The sequence below is a fragment of the Gossypium hirsutum genome, chromosome A09 (genome assembly GCF_007990345.1).
Source record: "Gossypium hirsutum isolate 1008001.06 chromosome A09, Gossypium_hirsutum_v2.1, whole genome shotgun sequence".
In the NCBI taxonomy this organism is placed as follows: domain Eukaryota; kingdom Viridiplantae; phylum Streptophyta; class Magnoliopsida; order Malvales; family Malvaceae; genus Gossypium; species Gossypium hirsutum.
Window position 1 is genome coordinate 16,864,971 of NC_053432.1, and position 15,667 is coordinate 16,880,637.

General features: G+C 30.6%; 1 protein-coding gene across 1 annotated transcript; it reads right to left on the bottom strand.

Moving 5' to 3' along the window:
- Positions 1-6,739: 6,739 nt before the first annotated feature.
- On the bottom strand, positions 6,740-15,058 carry LOC107889945 (receptor kinase-like protein Xa21). The gene is made up of 6 exons (XM_041076126.1): positions 14,869-15,058; positions 13,324-13,467; positions 9,522-10,449; positions 8,596-9,428; positions 8,201-8,496; positions 6,740-6,907 (listed from the first exon to the last, which is right to left on the bottom strand). Exons 1-6 carry the CDS (start codon positions 15,056-15,058, stop codon positions 6,740-6,742), a joined length of 2,559 nt encoding a protein of 852 aa, XP_040932060.1.
- Positions 15,059-15,667: the final 609 nt, after the last annotated feature.

Below are 15,667 nucleotides of genomic sequence, written 5' to 3' on the forward strand. Positions count from 1 at the left end.
AATTTATCAAAATTTAATGGCCCAGTTTTGTATAGTTGGTTAAGTTAAGTCAGGTAACACCTCGAACCCTGTCTAGGTGTCGGATATGGGCGAGGGGTGTTACATCCAACAACCCAACGAAAGTAACCATAGCCTATACTTATCAAACCTTACATCATTATCAGGCCAAATCTCATGACTAAATACATATCAAGCACATATGCATCAATCACCAAAATTACTTATAACCTATACATGCCATATAACCAATATCACAAACCTTATAAGTACCAAACCATAGCTGGATAGTGTGATATGATCTCCGATGACTTCCAACTCGAGCGAGCCTCTGAATCACTATAAACATAGAAAAGATAACAAAGTAAGCTATAAAGCTTAGTAAGCTCGTATGATAATAACTCATCTCATCAAATAAACACATTTTAAGTCATTATAAATACTATAATATAACTTATATAATTCCACTTTTATGTCATGTATCCACTCACATAGTTAACCACGAATTTCACAGGTTTATTCATTTCAATGCTTATATGCAAATTCATAACCTTTTCTATTTGAATTTCATACTATATATGTACATACCTGTACAAATTCATATCGAACTCATACCTTTTCGTATTACTATCGAATACTCGATATCTCGCATGCTAAGTGCCAATGTATAGCTGAAGCTATTATAATCTCGCACACTAAGTGCCTTACATAGCCGAAGCTATCTTGGTCTCGCACACTAAGTGCCATATATAGCCGAAGCTATTATAATCTCGCACACTAAGTGCCATAAATAGTCGAAGCTATCCCGAATCGCACACTAACTGCCAAACATAGCCGATTTGTTGTTGATAGTCTCGTATATACAATTTATACAATATCAAAGCATCAAAAACATAATTGTATCAATGTTTATCACGTACGAACTTACCTCGTTCGCTGTAACGACGAATTAGGTTGACTAATCCGATACTTTGTTTTCCCCCATTCTAGATCCAAATCTCATTTATCTAAATCTATATAATATCAAAATTTACTTATTAAATCCTAATTTCATTCAATTTAGCACAATTTACACATTTTGGCAAAATTACATTTTTCCCTCTATTATTTCACATTTTTGCAATTTAGTCCTTATTGCATAAAATCACAATTCATTCAATTTAATACAAAATCCTGCTGGCAAAATATTACCCATTCTCATATCAACCCATATTTTTCATTTATTCACACTTTTAACCACCACATTTCACATTTTCTCCATTTAATCCCTTTTTGATATTTTTGTTAAAAATCACTTTACAAAAGTTATTAATCTAACATTAAACCTTCCAAATCTATCATAAATCATCAAATTACTCAAGAATTGGCAACATAATAAATTTTTAACAGTTTTGAAATCGGAGATACGGGTCAGCTAGATTAAGTTGCAACAATCTCAAAAACATAAAAATTATTAAAAATGAGAGAAAAACGAACCTTCAATTTAGCATCAACATGGCCGAACCCTAACAAGCTTTCTTCCATGGTTTTTCATTTCCATATTCGGTGGTGATTCTTAGAAAAATATGATAACCATCTTTTAATTTATTTAATTAGTTAATATATACCTAATTACTATTATAACCTTTTAATAAAACCATTAAAACAAGCATAATAATGCCCATAAATGTCCATTTAGACAACCAACGGTATAATCACAACTTAAGGACTTTTAATTTAATAAACCATAGCTATTAGGCACATTAAACTAATAGCACACAAGTTTTACACTTTACGCGATTTAATTCTTTTTCTCAAATTAACCATTCAAACAGTAAAATTTCTTTACGAAACTTTCACACATACATGCTATCATGTTGTAAACACTTAAAATAATATTGAAATAATTTTTCAACCTTGAATTTGTGGTCCCAAAATCATTGTTCCGATTTGAACAAAAACGGGTTATTACAAGTTGATCGATAAATACCTGCTCTTCCAACTCCTCATGTAGGAAAGCTGACTTTACATCAAATTGTAGAATCAGCAATGAGTTTTGTGTTGCTACTGCCACCACCGATCTGATTGTGTGAAGCCGAGCCACAGAAGCATGTACATCTTTGTAATCAACACCGAATTTCTGTTTGTAGCCTTTAGCTACTAAACGAGCTTTATACTTGTCAATCTCACCATTTCTTTGAATTTGGTATTGTAAACCCATTTAACTCCAATTGGCTTTTTTCCTCTTGAAAGATCAGTTAACTCCAATTGGCTTTTTTCCTCTTGAAAAATCAATTAACTCCCAGGTGTCGTTCTTTTCAATTGCAGTAAAATAGTCATTCATAGCTTCCTACCATTTCAACTAAGCATCCTCGAAATTCACAGGATCACAATCTGCAAATAAAGCAAAAAGTGTCTGAGGATCTTCATCATCTTCAGATTGATTCTCATTGACCACATAATCTTTCATCCACACCGGCTTTCTTCTGTTTCTTGTACCACGTCCGTTCTGTTGATCTACTTCATCTGTAGGTTGTTCCATTGCTGGTTCTGTGATCTCATCACTGAAATCAGCTGGAATTTGCTTCAATTTCTAGTTTTCATTATTTTCTTCCCACGGCCAGAACACCTGCTCATCAAAAACTACATCACGACTGATAATAATTTTTTTGGTGGTGGGGTTATATAATTTGTAGACTTTAGACATATTGCTAATGCCAAGAAAAACACACTTCTCAGCCTTGTTATCAAGCTTTGTCCTCTTCTAATCTGGTACATAAGAATAAGCAGCACATCCGAACACCCTGAAGTGAAGCACATCCAGTTGTCCACCTGGCCAAGCTTCTTTTGGTGTCATGTTTCGAACAACATATGTAGGGCTTCTATTTTGTAACAGCTCAATTTAGAGCCAAAATGGAATAGTGGTTTCGAAACCACGAATTCCTGGTTGAAAATTTTATGATTGGGTGTTTAATTTGATGTTTAGGACTAAATTGAAATAGGTGAAAAATGTGTGTTCTAGTTCATAAAGTACTTGATTGAAATGGGGGTTTTAAGTAGAGGTCCTTAAATAGTAATTATACCATTATACTAGTTTGGACAAAAATACCCAAAGGAAGATAAAACACCATAGTTTTTAATGAAGGGCAATTTAGTCATTTGGTAAATAAAATAATAAAATGGGAAAACAAAGCCAAAATTGGTATCATCTTCACCAAGCTTGGCCGAAACTCTCGTAAACACCATAGCTAGGGTTTTTCCCAAGCTTTCAAGCTCTATAGTAAGTGCATTCAAGCCCTATTTTTAATGTTCTTTACATTTTTGAAATCCTCGTAGCTCGGTCTACCTATTTCTACCATTATTTCGAGTCAAGGTTTATGTTTAAAAATTTACCCATGAATGATATGCATGTATTTTGATGTTTGATGGTAGAATATGAATGTTTGAAGTTAGGAGAATGATCTTTTCTAAGCGATTTTTAGCGAAAACGAGCAAAACGGCATAATCGGTAAAAATACCTAATGTTCATAAGTACATGTTAGAGTGAGAATTTGATGTTGTCATAGAAGAGAAAAATGTTCAGCATGTCATAAAACATAATAATAAGGGCTGAAATTAAATTTCCGAGCCTAGGATAAAAATCGTAATTTTGTAAAAGTTAGGGGGAAAAAATGAATTTTTTCCATAATGTGATTTTTGGATTGAAATAGATAGTATGAGTGTTAAATAAGCTAAATGTGTTGTTATAGATCAAGAAAGGCGTGGAATCGACCTCGAACGGGGGAAGGAAAAGATTTTGGACTAAATTGCAAAGTTTCCATATTTTGCACCGAGGTAAGTTTGTATGTAAATAATACATTATCTTTATTTATGTTTTTATATTTCAGCATATTTTATATGTTGTAGCTGATTTTGAATCATTATCGACTATTGGAAGAATTGAAATAAGTATTAGAAAGTGAAATACTTCTTGGTTGAACCTTCGGAATCGAAAGAGATAGATGGTATGTAGCTAGGTCACATGTATGGTGCCAAGTGCACATCATGTGTACAAGAGAGCTACAAGATACTATGTGGTAGCTAGGTCACATGTGTGATACGGGATGTATACCAGGTAGACAAGAGAGCTACGGGATGAAAGTAGCTAGGTCCCATGTGTGGTTCCAGGTGAAGGACACCATGTAGACAAGAGAACTATGAGATAAAAGGGCTAGGTCACATGGGTGGTACTAAATGTTCATGTTCACCATGTGTACAAGAGAGCCGAACTATGTGATGGGTGGAACTACGCGCTGAAACCACCAAGTATCGGATACTCGATCCAAAGTGTTCAACGGGAAAATCGACTAAATGAAATTATGTATGACCTTGTAATGATAAGTGTAAGAATACACATGTGTAACATATGAGTAATAAGCTCGATATGTGACTGGAAGTTGGAAAATTTGTTAAGGATAAGCAAAGAATGCAACCAAAGTGTGAAAGATTAAAATTGATAATAAAACTGTTTGGACAATCGCAGAAACGTGAACTTGAAAAATCACCAAAAATAGTATGAATTTAATTAGAGGCTGAATGAGAGATGAAATTAAATCTTAATGAGTGTATTTTCATTTAAAATAAATAGAGTAAGAAAACGAGTCCTATATTTTGAGATATTTATATTTTTGTGAGACTTGTTCAGAATGACTATGTGATCCCCTGTTCTAACTTTTAAAAATCATTAAAAATTGTAAAAAGTAATTAAGAAATATAGTTTATATGCATAGATTCCTTATTGAGTCTAGTTTAAATGAAATAAATTTCATGGCTATTTGAATTTTGTACAAGGAGAAAATTAATTCGTAGAGAACAGAGGTTAGATCAGTCGAGCTGTATAACAGGGGAAACTTTAACTAATAAACTGTACTAATTGTCTGAACCAAAAATTTTAGAAACATTTTAGTAAGAAGAAATATGAGTCTAGTTTCAGAAAAATTTTACGGATTTTAATTTTGAGTTTCATAACTCGAGTTATAATTTATTCAGTGAACATGACGCAGGAGGGATAGTTTGATCAAATTAGAGTAAATAGTGAAATTAAAAATAGATATAATTGAGTTATTTTGTAAACATATTAGATTTCTTATTTATTATTTATATACTTACTTACTAAGCTAGAAGCTTACTTTCTTTTATCTCTTTTGTCTTATAGTGTCATCCAGCTAGCACAGAAGTTAGAGATCGTTGAAGATCTGCTGGCACTATCAATACTTTTGGTATTTGAACTAAACATTTTGAATTATGGCATGTATAGTAGGCTTAGTTATTTTGTTACGTGTCATAATTGCCTAGGTTTAAAATATTGGTTATAGTATTTGACCGATTGTTTGGTACAAAGCCATTGAAGTTGGCTAATATTGTTAAAGGTATATGTTATAACGATTCATGATCTAATTGGATGCCATATTTTTGTCTCGGTTTTATTTAATGGTATGTGTTATGTTTTGGTAATACCTCGTACCCTGTTTCGGCGTTGAATGCGGGTAAGGGGCGTTACATGTTTAAAACATGAACACTCCAACTCACCGCCTCTAGCCAAAAGGCTTTTGGAACATTACTTATTCTTAAGAGACTTCGAACAATATTTAAGATTGTTCGATTCTTCCTTTCACTCACTCCATTTTGTTAATGAGTATAAGCTATAGTGAGTTGTTTATGGATCCCATTAGAGTCACAAAAGCTTATAAATTCTTGAGAAAGATATTCTCCTCCACAATCACTGCAAAGAGCTTTAATTAACATTTCAACTTTCTTTTCAACCAGTGCTTTAAAGCTCTTAAAAGCTACAAATGCTTTCAGATTTGTCATGCAGAAAGTAAACCCTACTCTTTCAACTGAAATAATCTATGAATGTTATAAAATAACACTTACCTCCATTTGAAGTTGGATTCAGTGGTCTGCAAATGTCAGAGTGAACCAGTTTAATCTATTTTGAGGCTCTCTAGCTGTTTCTTTTGGAAAACTATCTCGAGGCATTTTTCCCACAACACAATCTTCATATACTCTTGAAGGAATGTCGAATCTAGGGAGACCATCAACCATCTTTTTTGTTGTAGTGTTTGCAGTCCTCCAAAGTTCAAGTGCCCGAATCGGTAATGCCAAAGCCACGCTAAACTTGTTTCTTGTGTTGAAAAACAAGAATGGTCATGTTTAATATGTTGAATATGAAATTGTAAAAGCTTATTGGCCGGCATGGTGACTTTAGCAATTAACCCAAGATTGGCGTCTTAGATATTGCACACTCTATCCTTGATAATCACCTCATAGCCCTTTTCTTAGAGTTGACCCATGCTAAGTAAATTTTTCTTTAGGTTCGGACATAGAAAACACCAAAAATGCTTTAGACATATGAGAACTTTGTTTGGATCTTTACCTTTCCTCGTCCTTGGACAAAAACGAGAGAGTTGTCACCAAACTTTACTGTTGTTCTTAAAGTCTCATCGAGCTCAGAGAACGCTGATCGATCTCCACACATATGATTACTATAACCTGTATCAAGATACCATAAATTCTTTCAAGTCTCCTCATTCGAATCACACACCATTAATAGGGTAACTTCTTCCTCATCCTTTTCTTCTTCATCAGTTGCTGTTGCAAAGTTTACCTTTTCTCTGCCACGGTCTCTACCATTCCCTCTCCAATGTCCTCGACCTCAACCTCTGCCATTGTTTCCATTCAGGTTGGTATAGCATTCACTACAGTAATGACCATACCTGTGGCATCAAAAACATTCAATCTGGGATTTGTCTATAGCTTTTGGCTTCCCATGAGGTATGCGATGATCCCAAAAATTTCTCCTCTCATCGCTGCTTCTTCCCCTCCATTTGTTTTTACCATGCCCAGAATCTTTGTGAATCGATAGTGCCTGCAGCGCTTGCTCCTCACTCTCCTATAAAATGAATTTTGACTCATGAATCATTAATGAGTTCTCTAACTCATCAATGGAAAGAGCATCAAGGTCTTTTGATTCCTTAATTGAGTAAACAATAAAATTATATCTCAGCATCAAGGATCGTAAAATTTTTTCAATGACAGCAACATCTCCAAGCTTTTCTCCATGAGTACGCATCCTATTTACGATTGTCATTATTTTTGAGAAATAATCTGAAATAGTCTCTCCTGGCTTCATGTGCTAATTCTCAAATTCCCCTCGTAACGTTTGAAGCAGTGCACGCTTTGCCCTTGCATTGCCTTGATACTTCTTTTTCATTGAGTCCCAAATATGTTTTGTTGTATCCTTGCAAAGAATCATTTCAAGGATTGAACGATCAATTTCTTGGAACAAATAATTTTTGGCCCTCAAATCTTTCAGCTTTTGTGCATCAATCTCTATCTTCTGTGCATCTGTCAAATTAGTTCCAGCTTTTAGCTCTTAGATTCCATCCTCAATGACAGACCAATATTCTTTTGACCTTAAGAAATTTTCCATCAACATGCTCTAATGGTCATAATGACCATCAAAGCGAGGAATAATAGGTTGAACAAATCTATCGGAATCACTCGGATGTTGCGACATCGTATCTGGAACACAACACAAAACACTCTAAACCTAGCTTTGATACCACAAATGACAAACTTCAAAGGAATACGGAACACAAGAGAGGAAGACAACCAAAATCAATTCACTGTTATTAATTTCAAAAGTTATGCCTTTATATAGGCTTACAGAGAAAGTAAATCGTGGAAGTAAGATTCTCTACTAACAGACTAATGAAAACAGAATAATCCCATAAAGATTAAACAAACTTATTTGACTAACAGACTTGCTAAAAAATAGGAGTCAACAAACTGACTATAACATTTAATCAAAAAAAAAATAGAAACGTGGTGTGATTAATTTTCCATCAAGGATATTGAAGCCAAATTAGTATATAAAGAACAATAATGCATGTCTTTTTATGGGGAATATATACACCAAATATGATCTTCATAATTTCTACTTTTATTGAAAAAACTAAAACTAAAAGCTTATTAAAAAGTGACAAAAGTACATTGATTGTGGAATCAAGATTGTTTATGGTAAGTAGCAGAAATCATTTAATCTGCAAGAAAATTATAAAATTTAAAGATACTTTAAAATAAATTTAAATTATAACTAGATACGACCATGTTTCTTACCGTATTAATTTTCCTCAATGTTGCTTAAAAATTTTCTTTTGATATTTTTAAGCTTTGAAACAACATTCTTCATGTCCATTCTATTTTCAGGTAGCTCAGCTGAACAGTTCAAAGCTAATTCCATAATTGATGATATACAATTTGCTTTAACAACAAAGTATTCATCTTCTTCTTGCACTATGCTGGAGTCCCCTACACCATTTATTCCATTAGATAATGACATTTTCACCCAATGCTTCATACTCATTTCTCCAACAAAATATTCATTTGTAGGCTTTTTCCTTGTGAAAGTTTCCATTAACAAAATACCATAACTATAAACATCACATTTTACAGAAACAATTCCTGCCGATCCATATTCTGTATTTTAAACAAAGAATTGAATCATTAATCATTAATAATCAACAAAACGTTAAAACTAACTCTGGAATAAAGAAAAACTAGAAATTAAAACATCACCTGGTGCCATATAGCCAACAGTAGCAAGCGTCATTGTTTGCTTGATGGAATCTCCTTCTCCCAATAGTTTAGAAACTCCAAAATCTCCCACATGTCCAACCATGTCTTCATCCAATAAGACATTACTTGGTTTCAAGTCACAATGGATTATAGGAATAAGAAATCCAGAATGGAGATATTCTAATGCTAATGCAACATCAACCATTATGTTGATTCTTTGTAGGATATCCAAGGCATGATCGTCAGAATGTAACCATTTCTCAAGACTTCCATTAGGCATGAATTCTAGCACTAAGGCTTTGAAATCAATAGTGGAACAACAAGTAATGATTTTGACAAGATTGCGATGAAGGATTTCCGCCATCACTTCACATTCAACATCAAAGCTCTTAAATGCTCCTTCTATTTCCAAATTGAAAACTTTTATTGCGACTTCTGTTCCACATGAAAGCATTCCTTTGTATATAGAGCCAAAACTTCCTGAACCAAGCAAGTTTCTTTCATTAAATCCATCAGTCCCTTCCCACAACTGATAATAAGAAATTCTTCTCCATTGTCTAACATGTACTAAATCTTCAACAATTGTCAAACCTGTACTCTTGTTTTTCCTCTTTTTGTAGACAATTATGAAAGCCAGAACTATAATAATTGAACCAAATATTGGCAAAACATATTTCGTAACATGCAGAAGGGTCTTGTTGGGATGTCGATGACCATTTTTCTTGCAAGGTTGGACTTGCAATCTAGGTGAGCCACAAAGTGCATAATTTTTCATGAATGATTTGGCCGTGAAGTTTACAAAACACCCTCCCTTTGGGATTTCTCCTTCTAGTCTATTAAAAGACACATCAAAGAAATTAAGGTATAAAAGTCTTTCCAAAGATTTGGGGATGACTCCAGATAAGTTGTTATTAGATCAATTCAACTTTACCAAACTAATCATGTCACCTAATGATTCAGGAATAGGACCTTGCAATCTATTATGAGAAAGAAGTAAAACCTGGAGGTAATGAAGGCTTCCAAATGTGGAAGGGATATCACTTGAGAGAAAATTTCTTGACAAATCTAAATGTGTAGTTACTTCCAAATTTCCAATGTCAAGTGAAAGTGAACCACTAAAATAGTTTGATGACAAGTCTACTTCTAAAATATCTTTCAATCTCCAGAAACTCAAAGGTATTGATGAATGCAATTTGTTGGAGGAAAAATTTAGCTTTTTCAAAGCAATCAAATTACCCAAACCTACCGGTAAAGGTCCATCAAGCTCATTAGTAGCAAATGATAACTTGTATAATCCCTTTAAGCCACAAAGTTGGTGTGGGATAGAGCCTTGTAGCTTATTTCCAGAAAACTCTAGAAGCTGGATATTTTTTAGCCTTCCTATTGTTGTAGGAATAGATCCACTCAACTCATTGACAGAAAGGACTAAAGTTAAGGCATTGTTTAAACTATCAATTTCCATGGGAATGTTGCCTTTAATTTTACAAGCTGTGGCTTCAAACTGTAGAAGTGATATTGAGAGATTTGAGATAGAAGGTGGAAGAACACCCCCCAATGGGTTCAATGATAAGTCCAAATGTATCAGATACCTGCATTTTGTCAATGAATCCAGAAAGCTCCACCCATTAGATGAAGTTTTGGTGGTCAAATGATTGGACCTAAGTGTCAATCTCTCAAGGAATTGCAAATTGCCAAGTGCATTTGGAATAAGGCCAGAGAATGAGTTTCTTTGCAATTCTAGAATTTTGAGCTTAGTAATATTAGAGATTGAATCAAGAATATTTCCACTAAGATGATTGCCCCAAAGGAAAATTTTCTCCAGATTTGGAACCGAGGTAATGTATGGTAGTTCACCTGGAAAAGGAGAAACAAGTGTTTAAGCAATAAAGTACAAAAGAGGAAAAGGAAAAAAAAGACTGAAGAAAGGAATAGAGACAGGAACATATTACAAATGACCTTCTTTGTTTGACACATGATTTTTTTTTTTGCATTATATAGCAAAATGATTAAATTTTTGTTTTAATTCAAAATTAAATTTATATAATAATGGTCTAATTTTATTTTTATCTTTGTGCTAGACTCGAATTTAAAATTTAATTTTTATACTTGAACTTTTTGATATAGTTTTATACCTTAATTTTGTACGATGTCATTGATTAGCTCAAATACTTTATTTTGATTAAAATGTTTATGTAATTTTTAAGAGTTGTTAACACTATTAAAACTATTTGTTAAATTCAAGTCCATTATACTGTTACCTTTTTTGTTACATGGCTATTAAGTGAATATTTTTTTAATTTTAAAATGTCAAATCCATCAATTTAACTGAAAAATTTAATGATGTTAACAATTGAATTTAACTTTTTAAATTTTAAAAATAGAGATTAAATATCTAAAAATAAAAGTAAAAAACTACAAGAGTACAAAATCTTTAATTATATTTAAATATTTACTCTATAATTTAAATAAAAAATAATTAATAATTAACCTAACTGTAAAATCCAAACTAGTTTATGTTAAAAATGTTTTCAATCTATGTAAGAATTTTATATGTTTTAATCCACCTCTACTTTTTTAATTATAAAAAAGAAAATTTATTGATGTAATTGTTCAAGAAAAGAACAAGAATTACATGAAAAAAGAAATTTTATGAAGTGCCATTCTTTGAGAATAAATTAGAATTCACGTTAAAAGATTTTATTTTATTTTACACTTTAGAACATGCTTTTCAAATATAGATTGGTGTACTGATTTTCGGTTCTTAAAAGATTTATAAAAATAATTAAAAATTATAAAATCAACTCAACTTCTTTAATTAATTTTTTTTGGTTGAATTGATTTTTAAGAGTTAACTTAAAAGTCAATTTAACTTTTTGTCTAGACACAGGTCAAGTCAATTATTTTGAGTGGTCGATCAAATCTAGTTCCACCAACTATAGTTTTGACAGAGACAAGATTGTATCACTTTTTTAATAGTTTAATATTACATCAATATTTTTATTTGGAAAAAAATTAAATCTAAATAAAAATCTTGAAAATACTGATGTAATATTAAACTATTGGAAATGGATAATATATCTGTTTCACACAATCCTTTTTCAATTTTGATAATATGTATTATACAAAAGACAAAAAAAAAGGATGATTCTGTTTTTAAACTCTTAGGTAACAAAATCTATCTATATAGTAAAAAGAATATATTTATTTCAAAATTATACATAAACTTTGGTTTAATATGCAATTGTATACATAAGCCTTAATTTGGTGCAATTATATACATGGAACTTTGATTATGGTTCAAATGTATGCATGAAACTTTAATTTTGATTCAATCATACACATTTAAATAAATAAATAATTCAATTTATTTTTATATTGGATAAATACAATTATTTCAGTATGTAATATATAAATATAAAATGATACTAATCAATAATTGTGTTAATAATTTGCGAGAATTTGATCAAATTAAAATTTCATTTATAAAATTGCACAAAATTAAAATTTCATTTATAAAATTGCACAAAATTAAAATTTATATATACAATTATATATTAAATTAAAATTTATGTATAATTTTAAGATGTATCTCTAAAAATAAAGTTGAAACTTGGAAAGCGTTTTTCTTATGTTTTTCAACCAATTTTTTTTCTTTTGGAAGACATAAAAGTTCAATTAAAAAGCATGCTATGTTACAAAAGAACTTTATTTTAAGGATTATATGAAAAGTATGTATATAAATTATGTATTTTTATTGTCGTATTCAAAGTTTTTTTAATTACTATTTTAGATATTAATTATTAACTTCAGTTAAAAAAATAGTTGAATCAATCAAATTATGACATGTGATATTTTTAATTAAATAAAAATATTTAAAATTAAATAATATTTTTAATTAAATAAATATATAGATGATGTGATATTAAATAGTTTAGACTAAATAAATATATTTATTTAATTAAATAAATAATCTCTAAAAACAAGTCAAAATTTAAAATAAATTTTTTATAAGATAATATAGTATTAAACTAAATAAAATAAAATATAGTTAATTAAAAATATTCTCCCTTAAGTGATAAGTAACTTTTATCTACTTTCCATTTTCACACTTTTTTTTATAGAAAAATTCAGTTAAATTGTTTTTATTTTGGATTATCAAATATTTGTAAGAAATTAATTAATTTAATTTTTTTAACGGTTTATCAAACAAGGTCTTAGAAAAAAAATAAGTTATTTGCTTAGCAGATAGTTTGCAAATTAAATAATTTTACATTTGGGATAAATTTCAAAACTATATATGAGTTTTGGTCTAATGTGCATTTTATACATGAACTTTGATTTTGTGCAGTTTTATACATGAAATTTTAATTTGATCCAACCTCACAAGCTATTCACACAATTACCGATACATTCTTTTATATTTATATATTGTATAAATAAATAATTATATTTATCTAATATAAAAATAAATTGGTGTATTTATTTAAATGTGTATAATTGAATCAAAATTAAAATTTTATGTATAATTTTATACATAATTACACCAAATCAAAGTTCATTTATCAAATTACACATTAAACCAAAATTTATATATATATTTAACAAATTTCTTAAATTATGTAGTATAATTAATTATTTTTATAATCCTTAATTGAATTATTATTGATTTAAAAACTAAAATAAAAAAACTTCAAATATAGAAAGATGAAACATTAATCTTGAAATTACCAGATAGATTGTTGTCACCCAGAACAATTGTTTTCAAAGAAGAAAGGTTAAAGATGGAAGCTGGGATTGAACCATCAAGTCGCATATATTCTACGTGAAGATACTCCAACTTCTCAAGCTTTCCAATTTCCCATGGAATTTCACCTAAATATTAAAAAGCAACAATTTAGTATTATAATAAAGCTAACAGTTTTTCTAAATATTGCAGTAATAATTACAAAGCTATTAAATTGAGATCAAATTTCTAATTTAGTGGCAGATATGAATCTTGAAAGAATTACCTTTTTATAGATAGTAAAACGAATATAAATGATTCTAGAAAAAAAAGAGTATAAATTGCAAAAGTGAAAGTAGGGTTGTGTTTGGTTGGAATTTGGTTGAGGTTTTTTGGATTTTTTTTGAATTATTTGTGATAATGCGATTTGATCCTTTTAATGGGTTTTAGGTTTTTGGATTTAATAGACTTTCTTTCTTTTCTTTTCTTTTTTTTTAGTTTTTAGAGGTTATTTGATAAAATTTCAAAGTTTTTCATAAATAATTCTAAATAAAAATAAAAAATCCAAATTAATAATTCTTATAATTTTTGTGAAAAAAATTTTTATATAGTATTTTGAGTTATTTTTGTAATTCCAAATATAGAATATTTATTTTTATATCATAAAAATTAAATAAAAAATAGAATTTCTAATTTTTTAATTTTTGGACTAAAAATCATTCAAACGCCATGGTTTATTTTCATTTTTAGCCCTAAGGAAAAAGAGTGAAAATAAAGGCTAAGAAATGACTTAGTTTAAAAGCTTGTTAATTTTGTCTTTGGATTATAATCCTTCCTTCTTTTATTGTTTTTTCCTTTCAATTGATTAAATAACCATATTTAGTAATTAATATATTAAGGTTAGTATTTTGATTATATCTATTTTTTTTTACATAATGTCCAAAACTACCCATAATCACTCCTCAACCCATAAATAGGTTATGGAGGATAATGCACTTTAGGGAACTCGAACCTACATCTCTTATATTGATAATAATACCCTACCAATCGAATTAAGACTCTATGTTTCAAGTCTATTGTATCAAACAAAAACAATCAAATCAGGATTTATCTTTGCTTTTATTTTGAATAATTAATTACAGATTAAATTTTAAGTTATTTTAATAGTTTAATTTAATATTAAATCTTTATACAGAATAATGAAATCGCAGCTAGAGCGCTTGTTTAAAATTTGGATTGTTAATTTCCATGTTTACGAAAATTTTATTTTTATGAGAACAAAAATCAAAATTTATTTGGACTGAAGAAAATATGCAAGGAAAAAGCCTTACCTCCCAAATCATTTGCAAACTAGTATAGATCGGTAAGCGCTGTTAGATTCCCGATACTTGTTGGAATTCTACCATTGAATCTATTGGTGTCCAAGATTAACTGTCGAAGATTCTTGCACTCTCCAATACTTGTTGGAATTTGACCTGAAAACTCATTTTCATACAGGTAAAGTGCCTCAAGATTTAGAAGATGATGACATATTTTTTTTGGTAAACTACCAGATAGATTATTGTATGGTAGAGAAATCATCCGCAAGGCGGAAATATTATAAATGGCAGCAGGAATGGAACCAGAAAGTTGGTTTTTAGCCAGACGAAGTGTCCTCAGCTTCATAAGTTTACTCATCTCGTATGGAATGTTTCCATGAACGAGATTGTTCCTCAAGTCCAAGTTCTCCAAGTTGGACATGTTAGTTATGGATGGAGGGTTTCACCTGTAAAATTATTATTTGCAAGAATCAAGTGTAAAACCTTATCCAACCTTCCAAAACAGGATGGTATTTCACCATTTAGGAAATTGGAGCTTAAATCAATGAGCTTCAAACGACTCAATTGCCCCAACTCCCTCGGTAAATGATCATGGAAATTGTTGTGACTCAAATTAAGAGAGACTAAGAACGACAGGTTTCCTAATTGCGGAGGGATCGTTCCGGTAAGATTCATGTTGAAGAGATTCAAAGCTCTAACTCTCGTGTGCTTAGCAGCGCAAGAGACACCAGCCCAATTACAGGCAGGGTAATTGGTGGTCCAGTTGTCGGCTAAGATGTTGTAAGGATCAATAATGATTTGGTGTTTAACTGCAAGAAGAGCATGTTGATCGGTGGTGAGGTTCCTCAATCATGGCGTAGCTAACCATGAAACAGTGAATCAGCATTAAAGCAGATGAAAGAAAATGAAATTTAAACATGTTGATGGCAGTGGGTTTCAATGAAATTGTATGGCTATTAGGAAAGTATATTTAAAGCAGTGCTTAAATAAGGTAATGGGTCAAGCTTTTCATTAAGACGAGTCAAGCATC

Bases quoted from the DNA above. Each gene is read 5' to 3' on its own strand.
- LOC107889945 (XM_041076126.1), bottom strand. From the start codon at position 15,058: ATGTCCAACTTGGAGAACTTGGACTTGAGGAACAATCTCGTTCATGGA. The intron at 10,450-13,323 runs GTAATTTCAAGA...CTCCTTTTCCAG, and splicing joins GGGTGACAACAATCTATCTG to GTGAACTACCATACATTACC. The intron at 6,908-8,200 runs GTTGTTTCAAAG...TTCATTTTATAG, and splicing joins ATAGAATGGACATGAAGAAT to GAGAGTGAGGAGCAAGCGCT.